General features: G+C 46.4%; 2 protein-coding genes across 2 annotated transcripts; both read right to left on the bottom strand.

The window, feature by feature from the left end:
• Positions 1-3,137: 3,137 nt before the first annotated feature.
• On the bottom strand, positions 3,138-7,432 carry LOC137209985 (PRAME family member 15-like). The gene is made up of 4 exons (XM_067711529.1): positions 7,335-7,432; positions 5,933-6,252; positions 4,930-5,502; positions 3,138-3,797 (listed from the first exon to the last, which is right to left on the bottom strand). Exons 2-4 carry the CDS (start codon positions 6,217-6,219, stop codon positions 3,224-3,226), a joined length of 1,434 nt encoding a protein of 477 aa, XP_067567630.1. The 5' UTR covers positions 6,220-6,252; positions 7,335-7,432; the 3' UTR covers positions 3,138-3,223.
• Positions 7,433-11,918: 4,486 nt separating this feature from the next.
• On the bottom strand, positions 11,919-21,856 carry CFAP107 (cilia and flagella associated protein 107). The gene is made up of 4 exons (XM_067729984.1): positions 21,743-21,856; positions 17,024-17,137; positions 13,343-13,520; positions 11,919-12,103 (listed from the first exon to the last, which is right to left on the bottom strand). The coding sequence occupies exons 1-4, from the start codon at positions 21,854-21,856 to the stop codon at positions 11,919-11,921; spliced, it is 591 nt and encodes a 196-aa protein (XP_067586085.1).
• Positions 21,857-22,760: the final 904 nt, after the last annotated feature.

Below are 22,760 nucleotides of genomic sequence, written 5' to 3'. Positions count from 1 at the left end.
CCCACTCAGTCACAGCTTTCTCTGGAAACTGAAAAATTTGAGGGAGTGGTGGAGGCAGAGTCCTCATACTGTGCAGTGGTCCCATAGGGACAACCATTCATTAATTAAAAGACTTGCTCATCCTCAGATCATGTATATGAATTGACTATTCAGTGATCTGAGCTCCCACAGTGGTTTTAGATGGCCAGAGGGAGAAACAAAGACGCAAAAGACAGTTGAAATCACTCTACAGTGACACCCACAGGAGGTAAGCTCACAAGCGGCACATTGGCTCACCACACAATCTCTTTAGTAAATTTTATTCCCAACAAATTCAACTTTAAAATGGGAAACAAAGTCTCTCAAATAGAGAAATGAGGGGTGTTAGAAAGCCGACTTCCGACTAACACCCGAGCCTGATTCACTTACAATATGCATGGAGCTTACACTTGCAAGAAACTACTTACTTGGGGAAATTATATTAAGGGAGATCTCAATTTTATTTCTTTATTTTATTATTATTATTATTATTATTTTTTGTGGTACACGGGCCTCTCACTGTTGTGGCCTCTCCCATTGCAGAGCACAGGTTCCGGACGCGCCGGCTCAGTGGCCATGGCTGACGGGCCTAAGTCGCTCCGCGGCACGTGGGATCTTCCCGGACCGGGGCACGAACCCGCGTCCCCCACATCGGCAGGCGGACCCTCAACCACTGCGCCACCAGGCAAGCCCGAGATCTCAATCTTAAATGACCAAATGGGGTTCTTTTGACATTCCAAATTTGATCATTTTGCACACACAGTCAGGAAAAGCCAGCTTGATAAAATATCTTTTCAGAATCCTAAACTTACAGAAACAAAAGCCCTTCTAGGAGTAAGGTGCATTTATCTCCCCATTTCTTTGAGAGGTAAATGTTCTATCTGATCTTCTTAGCTGTTTGTTTTTTCTTCTGGGTTTTGAGAGCTTGGTCTCTGCCATTCAAAAAGTACACATATTGTGTCCATATGACAACCAGTCAAATAGAGTGGGGTTCTGAGCAGCATTTTTGGCTGTGCCAACTTTCAGAGGTCTTTGTCATCTTAACCTTTGTTGCCTCCACCTATACAACAAAGACTTTTTACTTTCTTAGACTATTTTTAGGAGTAAACGTTCTAGACCTTGTGAAGTCTACATCCTTTGCATTGTCTTGTGGGGACTACTCTTGCATCTTATTTCTTTAAATTGCTATTAAAATATCAATACTACTGGAGGGAGCTTCAAGATGGTGGAAGAGTAAGACGCGGAGATCACCTTCCTCCGAACAGACACACCAGAAATACATCTACACATGGAACAACTCCTACAGAACACCTACTGAACGCTGGCAGAAGACCTCAGACCTCCCAAAAGGCAAGAAAGTCCCCACGTACCTAGGTAGGGCAAAAGAAAAAAAGAATAAACAGAGACAAAAGGATAGGGATGGGACCTGCACCAGTGGGAGGGAGCCGTGAAGGAGGAAAGGTTTCCACACACTAGGAAGCCCCTTCGCGGGCAGAGACTGCGGGTGGCAGAGGGGGAAGCTTCGGAGCCGCGGAGGAGAGCACAGCAACAGGGGTGCGGAGAGCAAAGCGGAGAGATTCCAGCACAGAGGATCGGTGCCGACAGGCACTCACCAGCCCGAGAGGCTTGTCTGCTCACCTGCTGGGGCGGGTGGGGATGGGAGCTGTCCTCACCAATGTGGGTGGGCATCATCCAATATCTTGGCGGCCTGAGTGAACAAGACAGTTTTCTCTCCCTCTTTCTCTTCTTGACCATGAACATAGCAGCTTTGGGCTCTTGAGACTTGAGACTCCAGGACTTACATGAGTGGCCCCTGGTTCTCAAGTCTTTAGCCTCACACTTGGAGTTACATCATCAGCTCCCCCAGTTTTCAGCCCTAAGCTTTGGCCTGAGTTATAAAACCGGCTTAGCTCGTACTCTAGCTTTCAGACTGTGAGACCTCTGTCTCTGTAACCATGTAAATCCATTCCCATAATAAATCCCTCCTAATATATATCTGTATATACAGATGACTCTTGAACAACATACCCTTGAACTGCTCAGATCCACTTACCTGCGAATATTTTTCTATAGTAAGTGTAGCCCTACACCATCTGCAGCTGGTTGAATCTGAGGCTGTGGAACTGAGGGTAGGGAAGGTTGACTATGGGTTATAAGAGGTATATAGGAGGTGTCTTTTTACACATGCTGATATGTTGATAATAAAGCATGCTATACTAGTCTTCCCTGATAGGGAGAGATAGTAGGTGTTATAGGATTAATGTCAGTCTTTCAATGACATGACGTAACCCTACAAAAGGATATAATTTCTTAATGTGGTTTGGAAATACTAAAACCCTGTTATATGCCCGTAAGATTTTAGTATTATGCTAAAAGGAAATTGTATGTCTTTACTGGTCACAACTAGTTTAATTCAATGAAGACCACTACCCCCTCATGACAAGCATGGGTTGACAAGGACAAGAGACTTTGTTTCATCTGCAGTGTGGACGACCCCTTCCAGAACTGGAGGTCTTGACCTGTGTAGTGAAGCCCTTTCCCAGCACACACAAAGGCCAGGAACTGGGACTAATGAACCCACTTAAAGAACTATGGGGACTGCTCATGTCCAGGGTCATGGCCTGAGTCAACAGTGAGGGCCCTGTCAAGAGCTTGTCATTGACCACTGAGTATTTTTCCCTTGTTGTGTGTATTAACCCACTGAACAGCCACAGAAGTGTGTAAGGAGGTCAAAGATGTCCAAGACAGAATAGAGAACTGATGGGAATAGTAGGGTTCCCAATCATAGACAATCTGGTGCATTTGCTTTCATCAGTAACTGGAGATTACTGAGGTGAAAACAGGATAATATACCATGGAGAACATTAGTCCATTTATACTGAAGGTCTCTTTATTTCTGACCATTTCTTTACAATCACCCCCCCTCAGGGATAATGCCAACATGTGTGTCTCCAGCCCAAATTTCCAACCAGAAATTTAGATTCATATTTCTGATGCTATAAGCACATGTCCCTGAAAGTCCCCTCACCTCCCAGCATCTGCATTTCCAGTGCAATCCTATACCTGTGCTGGATCACCTTTCCTTTTCCCATTCACATTGAGCTGATATCTGAAATGACAGGTCTGTTTTCCTTTCATGATGCATCTATTGTCTAGATTTTTGTTTCCAAATGCCCAGAAGAAAGCTTTTGATAGATGCACCCGACTAGGCAGAGATATAGCAGTGGTATAGAAAGGGCTCCTCTTGATAGAATGTCTTATTGCCCCAGCGAGGACATGGGCTAGAGCTAAGCCAGATGGCCCTGGGACATCCTAAATTCCTCATAATCTCAATTAGCTCATCCCGAAGCTGGGCAAGTCTGCCCAGGTGGAGAGCTCCATGAGGGCTGTAACTTTCCTGAGGGGCGGGATAAAACTCATCACTTAAATGGGGCATACCAGTGGTGTGACACAGCAGCTTCTCCATGATGGTCATAGAGAGGAGGTTCCCACACAGACTAAGGGTCCTGAGCTGGGAACAGTGGCTCAGGACAGGCAGGATAGACTCAAGTTGAAAGTCACTGATCCCACACTGCTCTAAGTTCAGTTCCTGGAGGGAGGCTGCAACTTGCTCCAGGAGAACTTGGAGGAGCTCAGGACTAAAGTCAGTCAGCGTGACACCACTCAGATCCAGGCCTTTTAGCTGACAGATGTTTGGGCACTGAGACAGATGGAGCAAGTCTGAATCTGTAAGCCGGCAGTTGGTTATTGAAAGGTTGTCCAAGGGCGTGTTCAGGCATCTGGGGGGAAAACAAGCAATTAGGTCTGAGAATCCAGGCTGGCATGAGCTAAAGTTGGCAGATAGTTGATTTGCCCAAAGCCAAGGTCCTACTAACTGCCTTAAGAAGGTCAATACCTAGAATGACCAGTCTCATTTTAGACTGACTCCTGTCATCTTCTTTGTGTGAGTGGGTCAACTTTACAGTATCTTGAAAGCTCTCTTTCATTATGGGTCAAGCAGGGTGAAACTTACTTCGCCTCTTTTAAATGATGAATGAAGATGATGAAATGCACTAGAACCTACTCAGCAGAGAGCCTAACACTGAGTCCCAATCAAGTGTGGGCATCACTGAATTTGAATATTGGGAGAGAAAATATAAAATGCTTTCAACTCAGGCTTCTTTCAGACCATGCTTAAGCCCTAGGCACCTGTATCTCTGGGCCAGTTGAGGCTGGTGGGAGACATGTATAGAGAATCAAACTGGACAAGATCCCACATCATCAACAGGGTTTGCCAGTCTGCAGGGGCTCACTTACACCCCTGCATCATCTGCAAACTACCTTCCACTTTCTATTGTCTGTGGCTGCTGCTCCACTGCCATCCTCTCAGAGTCATGCATTTCTTACATATTAATTTTCTGGAGCAGAAGACAGCCTTTTAGAGACTGGGAATTTCAGACAAGCTCACTGTGTTCACAAACCTGGTAAGCACAGAGATTCTCTCTCTCTTTCTCTCTCTTTCTGCCACGCAGCTTGTGGGATGGTAGTTTCCCAAGCCCTCAGCCATGAAAGTGCAGAGTTCTAACCACTGGACATCCAGGGAATTCCCCAGAGCTTCTCTTTAGAATTGCTCGGGTCTGAGGTAGTTTCGCTTCTTTAATGCCCTCTTCACTTACCTAATTTCCTAAGTCATCTGACATAGATATCTCTTTCTAAGGAAGAACCTATGTCCACCCTCACTTGATCCTAACCCTATGATCTATAGCTTTCTACTATGGTGTCCCATTACAGAACCTGTATAGCAGTTTGTTCCTCTAACTTGATTTGTGTGGTTATGGGATACCACACTACAGGATAGAGCAGCAAATGACACAGTTCACGTGACATTCTAGTGCTGTGTTCACTGTTACCTGGTCAGTGGCCCACTCTCACCTAAGCATCTGGTCCAGGCAGCCTTCAAGGAAGGAGGGAGATTCCATACGGAGATCCTGGAGGTGGTGCAGCCTGAGGAACTGAGAGGTAATTTGGACAACGTGCTGCTGTTCCAGCTCCTCAAAGGCAGACACAAGAATGGGGGAGAGAAAGAGTCTCTGCACATTACCCATCTGGCCCAGGAGAGGAGCAAACATGGCCAGGGTGGACAGCTGCCAGGTGCAATTCACTTGCACCTCCTGGATACAGTCCAGTTGCACCCTACTCAGGACCGTCATAATATTTTCCATGGGCATTGAAACAATCTTCAGTTTCTTACAGCACAGGTGTATGGAAGCTTTTCTCTGCTCCACCCACCTGATGAGGTAGGTGAGGAAATTATCCAGGGTCCTTTTCTTCAGACAAAGTTCTATGAACACCTCCAAGGGAGCCAAGGGCTGCTGTGTCATTGACCTGTGCTCAGCCACTGGTACCATTCCTGAGCTTGAGCACCCGTGAGTGCTGGCTCCAGACCACATGCTCCAGAAGGTCTGGCCAGTATCCCGTAAATCCAGCACTTGCAGTTTGCACCTCCTGTGAGGAACAGATTAGTGGGGGTGCATTAAAATCCACACAGAATAAAACCACTGTCTCAGAATTGACAACAGACTGTCCACCTGTGTTTTTATTTCACATTCCTGTCATCACCTGCTGACTCCCCCTCTTCCCTCTTTGCCTCACTTTCCTCCATCTCCCTTTCCCTTCCCCCCCTTTCTAGTTCTTCATTTCTAGTACTGTTAAGCGTCACAGGAAGGAGATGGGGCATGTTCTTTCAACTCCCCTTGCATCTTAGCTACCCTTACATATCAGGAAGGCATTTCCCATAGTGAGCCAAGGCCTCTGAGCTCCCTCACTGTCATCATCAGAACCCTCTTGTCCATCCCTTGTCCATCTACTTTCCCTCATCCCACCTGTCTCTTCCAGGAAGCCCAGGATTTTACCAGGCTATGCAAATCAGACTCACCTAGGGCGAACCTTCTGGGCAAGTAGGACATCAAGTGCTTCCAGCACTGCTTGTAAGGGCCCCACATGAGGCATGTCTATCAGGTCCCCCAGAGGCAGGCGGACAAAGGGCCAGGCTTGCACCATGGCCTTCAGGGTCTCGATGTGTCTCCCATGGAAGGCCTCCATGAACAGTGGTGGGAAGAGCTCAGTGGGCAGATCTTCCACAGCAGAAATGGCTGAGGCCTCATCCCTCAGCAGGCTTGTTCCCGCCAGGTCCAGGAGTCTGGGTGGGGTCTGGACACTCATCCTGACTCTGCTCCAAAAGGAATCCTGTGGAAACTGCCAGGGAACAAGGCATCGATTTCAGGCCAAGCAGGAGCACACCTCAGACTGTCTCCCAAACCTTCAGAAGTACCTACTCAGGCTAAGGTCACTGCCCTGGCAGAGGCGGAAGTGCCTCAATTAGCCCATAGTACACTGTGGACTCAGGGGGCAGAAAACTATAACATGTTCCCTACTGGATCCAGAACAAGCATCTCACAAGTACCAATGAGGAGGAAAGGCAACCACTAGCTCATTCAGTTCCATCCACTGCTCTGCTTAATTCCTGTCCTACTGGGAAGTGGGTACCAAGGAGCCTGAGAGCTGACTCCAATCTTTATTTGGGAAAGACTTGCAGACCATGACTTAGAGCCCTAAATCTATGGGAAGAGGAGTGTCAGGTGGACCAACACAGCCTACATCCTCAGTTACCTCAGTTAACTTGGCTGGTAAAGATTAAGGAGATACTCCTACAGTGAATGCTATTTGTCCACAAAATATATATTTTAAATTTAAATTTCAAGAAATAACATTCCAAACAGATGTTTTTTATTAAGAATATCTGCTTGAGGGACTTCCCTGGTGGTCCAGTGGTTAAGACTCTGTACTCCCATATGTATAACTGATTCACTTTGTTATAAAGCAGAAACTAACACACCATTGTAAAGCAATTATACCCCAATAAAGATGTTAAAAAAAAAAAAGACTCTGTACTCCCAATGCAGGGGGCCAGGGTTCAATCCCTGATCAGGGAACTAGATCCCACATGCTGCAACTAAAGGTCCTGCATGCCGCAACGAAGATTCCACGTGCTGCAACTAAGACCTGGCTCAGCCAAATACATAAATAACTATTTTTAAAAATAATATCTGCTTGGTGGGGACAGTTAAAAATGAGATAAGCCAAAGAACAAATCAGAATATTTGAGATTTAGGCAAAACCACACTGAGAGGCAAAACCAAAACCTGAAATGTGTTCATCTGAAAAAAATGATTTTTCAAAAACTCTCTGTGCCATCCAGAGATCCATGCTACCCTTCAAGATCAGCTTCAAGATCAGCTTCAAGATCAGCTTCAAGATCAGCTTCAAGATCAGCTTACCGTGGGTAAGAAGAGGGTGTCCTCAGCTGAGGTTGGTAACTTACTGCTGTGATGGGGTTGGCGGGGTGCTCAGACCTCAGACTATGTGGAGACCCCAGCCAGTGACGCTGGAGCCAGAAGAGTCTGCATTCCTTCTTCAGAGGCATTTATACACCTTTCTAATCCCATCATCCCTCTGGCCAACTACTAACTCAATCAGAAAAGGATCCTTGATTATATTCCGTATTGCCCATTGGATTGATCCTGATTGGATCTCCATTCTTCTCCAGATTACTTGATTGAATCAGATATCCATTCAGGAAACAGAAAGAATGATGGAGGGGGAATCAAGGACCCATTCATGGATTCACTCCACAAACATTGACTGAATTCTACCAATACAGACAGTTATATTCCTGGGGGCTCAAACAGGAAAGGGATTATTGCTTCCTGACATCGGACAAGAAAAAAACATAACTTGAAACCATCCTTATTGGGGGATCTTCGGCCATATCAAAGTTATCGAAATGTCCCTGAATTAAAACAGCTTCATTAAGACAGTGGTATTGTTCCCAAAGTAAACAAAATAAACGTGTTTCTGTATCAACTTGTCACTTGGATGTTATGTAGCAAAAATACGAGATGATGAGCCTATTCAGGGAGCAAGGGAAGAGCTTTTGTGGATGTGGCTGGTTTTCCAGCCTTAAGCCGAGCCTTCTGTGAAGGTGGGCGTGTCAAGATCACAGTGAGAAGTAAGGGTGGGGGCTTCACCTCTCGGAGCTGAGCATTCCTGAAGGGACCACTGAATGACTGCAACAATTGGAAATAAAGAGTTCTTATTCTCCTAAGGAGGATGGAGACTTAAAGACATTTCTCTGGGTGATATTTGGAAAGTAAAAGAGAGTGGCTCGGAGGATACAGTGTCACCTTTGAGGGTGCTTCCTCCTAGAAAGTTGGGATCAGCACAGCAAACACCATGAAAAGACTAAATCTAAGAATGTGAGAAGAGGAAGAGATGTGAGTCCTGGAATCAGACATTTCCAAGACTGAGAGCCACTGAAGGTGGGCACTGTGGGTCAGTAGCAAATAACACGGTCATCCAGGGGCAGGTGCTACCAAGAGAGGTTTTCTTTAAGTTTTTTTCTCACTGAAGACACTTTCCAGATGGCAAATAGCCCCAGACATTTTTCTGGTTATTGGAAGCCGAACCATAATCCCATTGGCCACTTTGCAAATGTATTTAGATAATTACTGTTTTCTCAAACTTAGCTAAGTTCAAGACAGATTCTGAACAAGGAGACACCATTAGGCACAGAAATAAAATTCTTTTCTCTTCATAAAGAGAGAAATTTTTTTCTCTTCTATTTGGTGTTTAAGGCTGCATCACACAGAGATTCTTTTGAAGTTTAAGTTCACAAATAAAGGGAGACCCTTCCTCTATCTCTAAGAATTTTCCATGCCTCTCTCCCACCCCATTTATTTGATGCCCAAACAATTCTTATATAGCACTGGCCACCAAGTCAAAGATTCTTTAAGGGTGTTTTCCCTCTGGGTCACATTCCGGAAGATTCCTTTCACCACATTTCTGCCATGGGTATAAATGACCTTTGCATAAAGTAGGGTTAAATTGGATTCCACTCAATAGGCATTTTAACTCCCAGGCCAACCATTCCTTTTATTAAAGACCTGCAGTAGAGTGAGATTAGTACCACTGATAATCATAAACATCTCTGTTTATTGAACAAAAACTGGGTAAGAATGGTGCAGACACTTTTTATTCACTACCTCAGATCACCTTCACAGAAAATCTAAACATCGCTGCTATTTTCTCCATTTTTAAGCTGGTGAATCAAGGTTTCTTCCAGGTAGAGGAATCTTCCCATTTCTGTGCAGTGAATAATTAGGTGACAGGATCAGAAGGACCCCTCAAATTGCCAGACAACCTACATGTTGCAAAGGACTGACAGAGAGCCTTCACATGATGTTAGCGGAAATGCGGAAAGTGCAGAGTTTAAGTTGGGGATGTTTCTATGGGGTGGCAGTTTCTATGAGGTCCAAAAAGACCATTGTTTTAAAGTGAGAAGTTGAAACTAATTCTCTGAAAAAAACTCGAGGGCTGATATGGAAAATAGCAAAAGTGGCTAGACTCCAAGTTGGTCGTTGTCAGATTTGTGGGCATTTGTGGGAAAATCAGAAGGTTTCCTGCCTGAGCAGTCATCTGTTGAGCGAGGCGTGTCAGAAGGAAATCAGAGACAGACACAGGTTTACATGGTGAAGGCAAATTTTATTCAGGGCTATGACAATAGAGGGAAAGATACCCCAGCATGTGACTTGGCTTCATTCAAACTTCAACAGATAGGAATAGGGATTCACATCCAAAAAGCAGGGGGGTTACTGGCTGGTAAATTAATAAAGTCTGGGAGGGATTCTGGCTGAACCAATGTAACAGATTTCTCGCTAAAGGCAGCCCAGCATGATCTGATACCAATAGTGGGCAGTGAGGAAATTTGATCAGATTTTTGGGGTCATCAGATATCAAGCATGGGGATTCTTGCTGGACTGACCTATGGTTCTTATTGAAACTAGATTTTACGAGGAAGTACACAGACAATCCCAGGAGAGGATCAGGAGCCTGAATAAATTTTGCTCAAACAAAGAACGTTTTCAGTTGAGGGGATTGTGTTGGGGCACTGGGTAGACTGTGCAAACGCTGATTTAGTGAAAAGTGCGGCCAACTTGGGAACAGGTGAAAGTCACTGATGCTGGGCAGGGAGAGCACAGGCAGGTCACGTGGGAGTTGGAATGAAGACGGGATCCTTTGAAAGATTTCCATGATCTGATTAAGAGTCTCACACCCACTGTCATGGGTTCCTGGAGATAATGTTGTCAGTGGACAAAGGAGCAAGAAGGGAGAGAGCACAGCCTGCATCCTGGCCTGGACAGAGCAGTCGGGTTGGAGACCCACAGAGGTGGAAAGACACAGGAGTCCCCATAGCCTTGGCAGTTTACAGGAGGCTTGAGGGTGGCCTCCAGAGGAGGAGGGCCGCTGGAATGCTGATTGGTCCACTGGGGTCTTGTTCTCTTTACGGTGATGGGTTGCTATGACCTGAATGTTTGTTCCCCGTCCCCTCCTCCACCTGCCACAACCAAACACACGCACATCCCACAGATTCTTCCGGTCACTACAGTGTTAACAGCCACTTTTTAGACTCTGTGTCTGTGTGTGTGTGTGTGTGTGTGTGTGTGTGTGTGTGTGTAAGGTCATGGAACGCTGACCACGTATGGACATCCGTGGGCTCTGGGATCCACTCAGTCCCACCTCCACCCCTAACCATTGTCCCTCCACCGTCTCAACTGCCTGGAAAGGATTAGATGGATTGAGGGATTTTGAGATGGGGGATGACGCTGGGTTATCCAGTGAGCCTCACATAATCAGAAGGATCCTTAGAGAGGGAGACAGAGAGGAAAGAAGATGCTACACTGCTGGGTCTGGAAATGGAGGAAGGGGACACAAGCCAAGGAATGTAGGTGTCCCCTGGTAGCGGGAAAAGGCAAGGAAAGAATTGACCCCTACAGGGAACCCAGCCCCGAGAATTCGCTTGAACTTCTCACCTCTAAAGCTGTAAGGGAAGAAACTTGTGTTACTTTAGGACAGTGAGTTTGTGGTATTTGTTACAGCAGCAATAAGAACTAGTACACCACCTTTCTGGACCTTTAACAGACCTGCCGAGCTCCTTCTCAACTCGAAGCCTCACATATGCCATTCCTGCAGCCTGAGCCACCCTGTCCTCCCTCCCACCTGTCCCTGCACCTGGCTCATCCATCTCAGCATTCTAGTCTCAGCCTAAATGTCCCCTCCTCAGGGAAGCCCTCGCTCACTAGCTCATGTCTCCATGCCCCCATTACTGCTCTCATGCACCCCTTTAGTTCAGCACAACCCCAGTGATCTCCCTTATGACCTACTGGCCCCCAAGGTCCTCACTTCTGTAAGCCTGTCCCCCAACGTCACCCTCTCCTGAATGCAGGAAAGGGATGCATTCACATCCCTTTCCTGCTGGACAGAAGGCTGTGAGGCCAGAGGCTGCCTTGACCATGGCTCAGTGGATGTTTGTGGGGTGAATGGATGGTGCAGGAGGCGTGAGGAGGCCAGCTGGCTCCATGCCAGCTATCTCTTATGTCTTCTACCCACCCTTCCTCTATTCCGCATTCATCATATCACTCATTCATTCAACAAACATTCCTGGAGGATATGTACCGAGTTGTGAGAACTTGGAGTCATGTTACCTCTCTGGGCCTCAGTTTCCCCTTGTGTGAAATATGGGAACTTATGGGTTCTTCCAGTTACTCTTGACTTTCAAGTCTGTCTTCTGCACATACATGACACTCCTTGTGTCAAAGGGCTTTATTTGTGGGCTGGAAAAGAAAGGACCTGTGGGTTTGGAGGAGGGGTAGAAAGTATAAAACACAGACCATGATTCCAAGGGCCGCTCAGATCGGCTTGATTTAAAATTCTGGAAGTATGTGCAGCCGCCTGCTGTCTGGCAGGTCCGACGGTGTGGTGGGTCTCCACGTGATTCCACCTGTGCTGTGATGGGGTGGCAGTTCTCAGGAGTGTGGGACAGGCTGCAGGTGAGGGGGAGGCCCCGGAATCGCATGCTCCCGCTGAGACGTAGCACCAGAAGGTGGTCTGGGGTAGGAAGAAGTGTAAATGCTCTCCCTCCGGGTGGCCTCGGGTGATGGGAGCCATCTCTGCTTCAGCTGCTCGTAGAGTCCGTAGTTTGTAGGGGGAGCTGCAAGGCAAACCAGAGTCTGGGTGAACAGGGCTTAGAGGAGGAGGCTAGTGTTGATGGGACAGGAGAATGGTTGGTTGGACCCTGCAGGTTCTCCCAGGCTGCCGTACCAGGGAGCTAGGCTGGCCGTGCACCAGAGGGGAGAAGGAGGCTTGCAGGAGGGTGGTGGTCCTGCCAGCGCCCCCCCCCCCCCCCGAGAGCCTCAGGGTGTGGCCTGCTCCCTGTGTACCTAGGAGGGACCAGACACTGTGAGAAGCCTTGGAAAATTCAGCCCCATGACCTGATTGAAAGTGTGGCCCCATCAGTTCCTGGATAATAACTGCCCCACCCCAGTAGGGAAGGAAGCAGCGCGAGCTTGGGAGAGTGACCTTGAGAGAAACCCTTGCAAAGTAATGTGTTGTGACAAGCGCTCACTCTCCACAAAAAGATAAGTGCAAAGGATAGGGGCAGCTTGAAATGTAAGTCAGATCAAGGCACTCTCCTGGTAAATCTGTGCAAAGTCTTGTTACTGAGGGAAGGACAAAGTCCACACTCCTTATTGTGGCCTGTGAGCCCCTACCTGGCCTTCCTCTACCCCTGCTTAGCAGCTTTGTCACTCGCTCTTGCCTCCCCTGGGATGTCCTTCCCTCCAATTCCTGCACAGCTCCCTCCTTCTCAGTTCAGTTATTTCCTCCAGAAAGACCGTCCTTTTTCATCCCATCCCAACGAGAATCAATATACCGGCCTCACTTTCTCTCCGCTACCCGTTTTCTTTTCTTCATACCACATATCCCGGTGCAGTGCACTGGATCTTACGTTATCTTATTCATTAATGATGTCTTCTGTGTCTCTTCATGAGGGTGTCAATTCCCTGAGGGCAGGAATTCCTCCTTATCTGTCACTGCTGTGTCCCCAGATACTACAATAGGGCATGGCACCTGGGGATTACTCAGTAGTATTTATGAAACGGATGATGGATCTGAGTGTGCAGTGATGCTGCGCCCCACCACCTGTGCTCCAGGTAAACATGGTGCTGCAGGTGACAGTTTCATCACACAGCAACATCATCCAGCAACACAGGGAGAGGGCAGGTGGCCTGGAGGTAAATAGGACTCTTTCCCTATCTTCTCATTCTAATGCTTTTCTGGAGTCTGAGTCACCTGTGAGGTTCTTCCGCACCAGGTAGGCACACCTCAGCCCTATGCAGCTATGAACCCTTTAGAGCCCAATAAAGGAGGCGATCCCGAATTATAAAGATACCGAGAAGGGGGAAGTCAGCTTTCTCTGGGAGCCACAGCGACCTATGTCTATCCCACGTGCGGAGCTGGGGCAAGCTTGGGTTATAGTTATGCCGGTTGTAATGGTCGTCGTACGTGCTGATCAGATGGTGGTGCGAGGGCTCCTGGTGGTGAGTGATCAGGTGTTTGTACGGGAGCCCCTGGAAGGACAGACACAGGGCACATGTTACCAATCAGAGGAAGGCATCCACCTGGCTGTGGCTGGAGACAGAATCTGCCCGCCATGGAGATCTGTGGTGCTGAAGGAGAGGGGTCCCCCATGGGAGTGTGGCTGCCTGAGCCTTGGGAGCCACCAACAGGAAACACACTTGTCTGCCCACCATGACGCAGTTCACCTTCAAACACACATCCCACCTCAGCTGCAGTCAGCTCTCTGCGTGAGGAACTCCCAGCCTATGCCAAGACAACACATCCCGAGAACGAGCTAGGGGGATGCAGTAAAATGAAAGTCAGGATACCCAGCTGAATAGGGGAGTCCGGGCCATCTCATTGCATGCCCTGGGGATCTGAAATTACCCCCTTTGATCTGTCTCAAGTCTCATCCTTCCAAGCGCCGATTTCCATGGCAAGTGAAAGATGTTAAATGCCGAGCCTGACGTCTGCACCTTCTATTTCAATCAGTTACTATGGGAAGAGTCAGCGAATGCTCCGTAAATTGCCTTCTCCTGCAAAGGATTTATGTCTCCCTCAGCTGGCAACTCAGGGGGTGATTTCTTTGGTGGGGAGTTACTTACAGGGAGAAGAAAGCCGTGTTCTCCCGACTCTGGGACGTTTGCCTGAATCGGTGCTTTTCCTAAGAAAATCCTCTTGGCCCTAAAAGGGAATCCTAGAGGACTGGGCTGATCTACAGGGAAGATAATGTGGATTTCCATGCTCGTCCTCTTGTCTGGAGTCGCGGGGAGGTCTGTGCCTACTACAGCCCCAAAACACCGGCTGCACCGAATATTTCAAGTTGTGGTTCCATGAATCCGTCAGATCACAAGGCCAGAGGGAGACACAGGGGGATGGGCACAGACATTAAGCAGGGGTTCCCAAGGTCCACATCACCAGGTGTCTGGAGTATATTTCCAAGGTCAGGGAAAGCAAGTTGGAGGGGTTCTCAGCTATCTTGATCATGCGCACAAGATTTTTGTTTTGATCAGGTACGGTAAGCTGACAGACATAGAGACAACTACCTTTGAAAGAAGTCTAGCACTTACAATTCCCAAGAGGAGGGGGTATGTCACATCGCACAGGACCACATGGGAAGCACAAGGGTCAGTCAGGAGGCAGAAGGACTGAAGATAGAACATGGCCCAGAGCCTTCGTTGCGCTTTCCAACAAAGGAATGGGCAAAGCAGGGTAGGCATGTTTGAGAAGTGTAGGATTGCACAGTTTGAATAAATTCAGGGTGTCTCTGGTTGTCACTGCCTGGGCCTGGAATGGGGAATATTGGCCTCGCATGTGAGCATTAGATAAAGGAGGTGATTGGAGGGATGGTCTCTGGATTGGTTGGTTTGCATCTGAAAGGCATGACGGCAGGCAAGGTGTTTACTGTCCCTAGGAATTAGCTAACCCTGGGAGGGGCAGCCTCTCCAGCATGAGCAAGACCCCTAAAATATCAAAGTACAATACAGAACATAAAAAACATGATTAAAACACCTGCCTAGGGGATAAAAACTCCATTGATCCATGGTCAATTGGAAGAGCAGTTGCAGCATTTGCCAAAGGGAGGAGAGTAAAGTGGGGAGGGAGATGGAAATGGAGGCTGTCCCAGTAGGGGAGCACAGGATGGAGCACACAGAGGAGCCGACAGAACTGAAGCAGCGATGTGGAAGTGATGCTGTGTCCAGTGTCCTCAGCACACAAACAGGCTATTTGAACAGAATCCCTAGAAACAAATATCCAATTGCTGGGTTCTGTTTTGTGTATGTGTTGGAGGAGGTATCTTGATTTTATCCAGGCTCTATGTGTGTGTGGTTATCTCTCATCAGGCTTTGTGATGGGACAACAAATGTCTTTAAGAAAGGGCACCAAGGGGCTCCCCTGGTGGCGCAGTGGTTGAGAGTCCGCCTTGCCGATGCAGGGGACACGGATTTGCGTCCTGGTCCGGGAAGATCCCACATGCCGCGGAGCGGCTGGGCCCGTGAGCCATGGCCGCTGAGCCTGCGCGTCCGGAGCCTGTGCTCCGCAACGGGAGAGGCCGCAACAGTGAGAGGCCCACGTACCGCAAAAAAAAAAAAAAAAAAGGGCACCAAAGGTGTATTGAGAGTTAGGCTAAATGCCTCATGTACATTGATGGTTAGGGGATGGTTAGGATTGTGGGTTCTAATTTTGACTTCCTTGTATTCAAATATGTTTGTGTCTTCAGTGCACACTAATGCTAATGGTTGGCAGCACCAAAGCATCAGCACGGTCCGAGGACCATGCAGTGCGACCCAGATATGACAGCACAAACCAGAGATGCCGTCATGGTCCAGGGATGCTAGCACAGAACTGAACATCTGGCACTGTTTATACTGACATGAATCCCCAAATGCAGAAGTTGAAGAGTCAACTCTGGCAGGTGGTGAAAAGGGATCTGAGGAGACTTTTTGCTTGATTTCTTGATGTGCTGAGCAGCCCCCTGTTCAGTCCCTTACCGACAGGCTACACAGCTTCAGACAGGACACTCGCCACCCTTGGGCACATTTTATCTGAAAATGAGCGTGCTGAGCTGGACAATCCCTTGGGTCCCTTCCAGCTCTAAAATGCTCCATTCTGAAGGATGTCCATCCCTCATTCTGTGCCTCCCTGCCCCCACCCTGAATTTAGGCAAAGGTAGGGTTGTGTGGGATGGGAGTGAGGGGACAGAAATCACCTCTATGAGCAGCAGGCTGGCAGAAGAAATAACTTGGGGGAACACCCAGATCATGGTGGGGACAGGGCATAGTTGTGCACCCAGTGGGTGAGCACCTACAAGCTTATTCTCTCCAGGCTGAACCTGGTGGGAAGTACCCATGAGAGTTGATATAGGAAGAGGCTTTCTCTCCTGTTCCTGGAAGGGCCAGGATCTCTGAGCCTCTGGAACACTCTCACCTAATTTGATAAATGTCTCTAATGCCTGGTCTTGGGCGTGGAAGGCATGTTCTGAAGTTGCAGTGCCCTGCTCCCTGTTCTGAAAGCCTGGAACACAGCCACACTCACAAACAGGCACCCAACAAGTGAGAGTTCACTGAACAGTCCTTGACTTTTCATACAAAAGAACAGGACGCTTGGGCATAGCTGCTACAAACACTGTTCAAACATCACCACCACTTAACTTTTGGAGTATTTTGTGTGATTCCCGACTACATTCACCTTAATTGAACACTTACCTTTGTTTGTTTCCCATATTCTTTGCCTGCACCCTGTTGGAAAAGTGTGAAGGGAGGGGGGAAATGGCCCAGGAAAGTGCTGGGATACCAGCCAAGGGGAATGCTACCAGCTTGAGATTAGATTGACATCTGTCCACCCAGTAAATAAGGGTGAGTGACATTGGCAGCCATCTGGCTGGGGAGGGTATTTAATGAGGTTACTCCTGAGTTTCTAAGAGGGAAATGGATCTAGAAAGAGTCTGGCTGTTAGTGTCTCCTGAGCATTGGGAGGGAGTCAGGCCTGAGTGGGGGGTCCCGAGCCCTCTTACCTCAACTCTCCTCTTGCTGTACCACCTGGAGGTCTGGTCCGGTTTGTGGCCTGGGAAGGGGATATACTCTTTTCTATAAATGGTCTGGGGTGTTTTCTCAGTGGCTTTGGTGAACTGAAAAAGACCAAATATTCAGGACAGTTTCTGTGATGCCCCTTCTCAAACTTCTGCTGCATGCCCTCAGCTCCCAACCATTGGAAGCTGGGCAGAAAAAGGGTAAATATGGACCCCGGGCATCCTGCACAACACAGGCTTAATTGTGCCCCCCTCCTTTCCAGTACTTGAAAAGGAGTGTGCTCAGGGACTTGGCAACCCCCCAAGAGCCCTTGGGAAAGCTGTTTTGGTGTCATCTGACCATATCTCATGGTCACCCCTGTTTCTGTTCTCTCCTCTCTCTCCCTGCTCCTCCCTCCTGCTTGTCTCCTCCCTTTCTTTTTCTCCTTTGTTGCTCACTCTTCCCAACTCTACTCTTTCTTTCCCCCATTATATTACATTTTTGTGGTTGATTTTGTTTTGAAATTCATTGTGGTAAAATATGCCTAATAAAAGGTACCATTTTAACTATTTTTAAGTGTGTGGTTCAGTAGCATTAAGTACATTAACAGTGTTGTGCAACCACAACCACCCTCCATTTCCAGGACTTTTTCATCCTCTCAAACTGAAACTCTGTCGCCATTAAGCAACAGCTCCCCAATCTCCCCTCCCTCAGCCCCTGGCAACCATCATTCTACTTTCTGTCTCTGTGAATTTGACTACTCTATGTACCTCAGATAAGTGGAAGTATAGAGTATTTGTCTTTTGGTGACTGACTTATTTCACTTAGCATAGTGTCTTCAAGTTTTATCTACACGGTAGCATATGTCATAATTTTCTTTTAAAGACTGAGTGATATTCCATTGTATGTACATGCTCCATTTTGTTTATCCATTCATTCGTCATTGGATTACATCTACCTTTCAGTTCCTGTGACTAATGCTGCTAAGAACATGAATGTGCAAATATCTCTCTTCAAGATCCTGCTTTCACTCTGTTGATAGTGTTGATAGAGTTCTTTGATGCATAAAGTTTTTAATTTTGATGAAGTCCAATCTATCTATTTTTTTTCTCTTGCTGCCTATGTTTTGGGTGTCATATCCAAGAAATCACTGCTAACTTCAAGGTCATGCAGCTTTTCTTCTATGTTTTCTTCTAAGGGTTTTATAGTTTTAGGTCTTGTGTCTAGGTCTTTGATCCATTTTGAATTAATTTTTTAATATGGTGTGAGGTAAGGGTCCAACTTCATTCTTTTGCATGAGTATGATGTTAGCTGTGCTTTGTAACAATCTATTTTAAATTGATCCTAACTTGCCTTAACTCAGTAATAAAAACTCCACTCCTTTAGAGTTCTGCCCTCTCCCATTTTATGTTATTGATGTCCCAAATTACATCTTGATCTACCATGTATGCACTAACATGGATTTATAATTATTTTTATACACTTGGGTTTTTTAATCATGTAGAAAATAGTGGAATTATAAACCAAAATTATAATAATAATGGTTTTTATATTTGTCTGTGTATTTATCTTTACCAGAGGTCTTTATGTTTTCATATGGCTTCAAGTTACTGTCTAGCATTTCTCCATTTCAACTTCAATGACTCCCATTAGCATGTCTTGTAGGGCAGCCCTAGTGGTAATGAACTCTCTCAGCTTTTGTTTATCTGGGAATGTTTTAATTTCTCCATTTTTGAAGTAGAGTTTTGCTGGCTAAAACAGTATTCTCAGTTGATAGTGGGGTGGGGGTTTTTGTTGTTACTATTTTTGACCCCTTTAAATATATCACTCCACTGCCTTCTGACCTGCAAGGTTTCTTTTGAGAAATCTAATGATAATCTTATTAGGGTTCTCTTGTATGTGATGATTCATTTTTCTCTTGCTTCTTTAAAGATGATCTCTTTTTCTTTGACTTTCAACAGTTTGATTATAATTGTCTCTGTGTGGGTCTCTTTGGGGATTATTTTATTTGATCTTCATTGAGCTTTTTGGATTCGTAGATCCATATCTTTTCTTCCAGTTTGGGAAGTTTTCAGCCATTATTTCTTCAAATAATCTCTCTGCCCCTTTCTCTCTCTCTTTTATCCCATAATCTGTATACTGGTCAGCTTGATGATGTCCCATAAGTCCTTGGGATCTGTTCACTTTTCTTATTCATTTTTCTTTTTGCTCCCTGGACTCAGTAATTTCAAATGATCTGTCTTCAAGTTCTCTGATTCTTTCTTCTGCTTGTTCAAATCCACTGTTGAATGTCTCTAGTGAATTTTTTTTCAATTTAGTTACTGAATTTTTCAATTCCATTATTTTTGTTTGATTCCTTTTTATAATTTCTATCTTTCATTAATATTCTCATTTTGCTTGTATATTATTTTCCCGATTTCATTTAATTCTTTGTCCATATTTTCTTTTAGATCTTTAAGCATATTTAAGACAGATGGGTTTTTTTTTTTAATTCTTTTAAATTTATTTACTTTATTTATTTATTTTTGGTTGTGTTGGGTCTCAGTTGATGTTGGTTGGCTTTCTCTAGTTGCATCCAGCAGGAGCTACTCTTCATTGAGGTGCGCAGGTTTCTCATTGTTGTGGCTTCTCTTATTGAGGAGTACAGGCTCTAGGCATGCAGGCTTCAGTAGTTGTGGCATACAGGCTCAGTAGTTGTGGCACACGGGCTTAGTTGCTCTGCAGCATGTGGGATCTTCCTGAACCAGGAATCAAACCCGTGTCCCCTGCATTGGCAGGTGGACTCTTAACCACTGCACCACCAGGGAAGCCCCTAAGACAGGTTTTTTAAAGTTTTTCTCTGGTACTTCCATTGCCTGTGCTTCTTCAGGGACCATTTCTGCCACTTTATTTTCTTCCTTTTAGTGGGCCATCTTTTCCTGTTTCTTTGTATGCCTTATGATTTTTTTGTTGAACACTGAGCACTTGAAAAAAACAGCCATCTCTCCTAGTCTTTGCAGACTGGCTCCACTCAAGGAAAGTTCTCCACTAAGTAGCAGGGCATGTTCTGAGCCTTGGAATTGGCCAGGTATGAAGGTTTAAGTTCTTCTCAGGACTTTTCTGAACATGAGCATGCATCCTCCTTAGGCCTCTGTGTGTGTGTGTGTGTGTGTGTGTGCGCGTGCGCGCGCGCGTGCGCACACGCATGCATGCGCACACTTTTTATTTCCCCTGTGTACATGGCTGCTTTAAAATGCCTTAATTATCTGAGGAGTCTCTTCCTGGCTTCTTCTCAGAGCCTTCGATGTTCTGTTGCATTCCTCTACCTATAATTTCTTGCCCCCAGACATTTGCAAGTTTGTAGTCCCCTGGCAGCTTTCATTAACTGTGACCACTGCTGCTTTTCAAGCTCTTCCTAGCCTAAAATATGAACTACCCACTTTTCCCTGTCTGGTCTCTTGAGTTAGGCAGAACAGAGACCAATCCCTCAGGCAGCTTCCAGACAGGTTACAATGTTGCTCCACTCCCTCTGGGTTCCAGGGAGGGAGCTGGGAGCTGAGCCACTGCTTCCCCCACACTGCACCACACTGTGCTGGGGAGGGAATGCAGAAAGGGCAAGTAAAAATGCCATGGAATCTCCTACTATTTTGAATGTGGCTTTTTCTACTGGGCATTTGATTTTTTGCTATAGACCTTTGTTTTGCAGAGCTCCCATATAGTTGTTTCAGTTAGGCTATAGTTGCTTTTTAAGTGTTTCCATGAGAGAACAAGGAACCTGGAGCTTCTTAGCCTGCCATCTTTCTGACATCACTCCAACTCTGCTCTCTTTATGCAATCTCCTCTAGGCGTTGGACCAGTCCATAATATCCCTGGGTACTGCCTTGCCCACAGGAGCCTGAAGGGACTGCTCACCCAGTCCTTCTTGCCCTTGGATTACACACCCCTACTCCCTAAACAAAGCCAAGTGCAGTCAGGGCTAAAAATGGCCAAAAGCCACATCTGACCAGAGGGGTGGTAAATGCTCATGTTCCCCCATGAAAACAGCCTTTTCCAGTTCTCAGAAATCACCATCAACCTTCCCCGCACTTGCATCAAAGCTGCCAATTCTATCTCACCCTCTTTCCCTTGCCTATTTTCCAAGAAGACGTGAGGATGTCTAGACGTCTCTGCAGAAATTTAAGTGGGTCAGTCTTGATTGCCACGAATGAAGATATTCTATTTTAAGTAGGTCAATTCAGGCAAAGTATTTTGTGATGACCTTTAAGGTACATGGGAACACCAAAAGCCCATTTGTTCTGCTTTGAAAGTGAAAGCTGAAATGCACAGGCAGGGCAAGGTTGCATAACAGGTGCCAGAGAACAGCAGTTCATCCCTGGACATCAACACAAGGAGTGTCAAGCCTGCCTTGGCAGGTAACACATCCTGGGAAGGGCCAGCCCAGGGAGAGCAGACATTCTTCAAATCAAGGTGCAGTGGAATTAGGGACAGGGAACACTGGGTGCCTAGAAACACTCCACTGAATATGGAACTGCAAGGCACAACCATATTGACACCTGTGCTATGAGGTTTTCAAGATGTAATAGGGACCTTGATGATTGCTTGAACATAACTCCTCTATGTATAGCACAGTGCCACCTTCTTAAGATGCAGTCACCTATGGCCCTTTGAAAATAATAATGTCCTACCTCCTCCCTCTCCCTAGCAGGTCTCCCTCTGAGCCCTCTGTCCACCTCCTCTTTTCTTACCATCTTCCTCTCCTCCAGCCAGTTTCCAGTGAGCACTCTGGTTGAATACTTGGCCTCAATCTTCCAGCTCGGAGTGGAGAATGACTGTGGACTTACTGCAGTAAGAAACTGCATGGTAAGGATTTGCCCCAAGCTTCTTTGACTTAACACAGTTTAAGGTTTCGGGGGTGGGAGATGTTATGAAGTTGCTGAGTTTGGGATGCCTTTTTTTTTCTTTTCATCAGTCAAAAGGAGTGGTAGTAGATGAAACTCTACTAACTTCACAGAATAAAAGGGCCTTGAGAGTCCACTTTCAGCCTCCAGGGAGAGGTGATGTGATCTTGGATTCCCTACTGTTGACTGTCTCCATGGTGATAGACTCTGAGTATAAATACTCTCCTTAAGGGGGCAGCTGATTCTTCAGGAGCAAAATTGACACCACAAAAGCAAATCAAACCAACAACAATCGCCACAAAAGCAGGAGGCAGAAGGACCTGGTTTCTATGTCACCACCTGATAAAAGGCATCATCTTTGCTGCATTTTTACAACTAGAATGAGTTGAGATGATCACATTCTACTACTTAATGAGTGCTGATGTGCTAGGCCCATACTGAGACTTTTACATGTACTCACCTGTTTAATCCTCAGAGCAGCTCTATGAAGCAGGTGCCAATGACTGTACCCATTTTATGGATGAGGACACTGAAGCAAGGAGGGATTAAGTAGCTGCCTCAAGTCACACATGTGGAGAGCTGGGATTTAAATCCGCTCTGATTCAGGTCTAAACCACTGGGCTCTACTCACTGCCCATCTGGCCCTTTGCCTAAGGGGCTTGAGGAAGAATCCTATCTTTGTGGTCAAACTAATAAATATTGTTCATTCAGATCATCTCCATTCATTCATTCCAGAGTCATTCTAGCAAGCATATGCCACATCCTTGGCACTGAGCTGGGGCTACAATGCATCAGTGGCTAGACCAGGGCCCCATCCCTATAGAGCTCAGTCCAATGGGATAAAGACCATGATCTTGCTTATTCA

This window comes from Pseudorca crassidens, chromosome 2 (genome assembly GCF_039906515.1).
Source record: "Pseudorca crassidens isolate mPseCra1 chromosome 2, mPseCra1.hap1, whole genome shotgun sequence".
Lineage (NCBI taxonomy): Eukaryota > Metazoa > Chordata > Mammalia > Artiodactyla > Delphinidae > Pseudorca > Pseudorca crassidens.
This window is presented reverse-complemented; position numbering and strand designations above follow the sequence as displayed.

Bases quoted from the DNA above. Each gene is read 5' to 3' on its own strand.
- LOC137209985 (XM_067711529.1), bottom strand. From the start codon at position 6,219: ATGAGTGTCCAGACCCCACCCAGACTCCTGGACCTGGCGGGAACAAGC. The intron at 5,503-5,932 runs GTGAGTCTGATT...TGTTCCTCACAG, and splicing joins GCCCAGAAGGTTCGCCCTAG to GAGGTGCAAACTGCAAGTGC. The intron at 3,798-4,929 runs GTGAGAGTGGGC...TTTTCCCCCCAG, and splicing joins TGCCTGGACCAGATGCTTAG to ATGCCTGAACACGCCCTTGG.
- CFAP107 (XM_067729984.1), bottom strand. From the start codon at position 21,856: ATGCAGTTTCTTACTGCAGTAAGTCCACAGTCATTCTCCACTCCGAGC. The intron at 17,138-21,742 runs GTAAGAAAAGAG...GGTCTTTTTCAG, and splicing joins GGCTGGAGGAGAGGAAGATG to TTCACCAAAGCCACTGAGAA. The intron at 13,521-17,023 runs GTAAGAGGGCTC...CTGTCCTTCCAG, and splicing joins ACAGCAAGAGGAGAGTTGAG to GGGCTCCCGTACAAACACCT.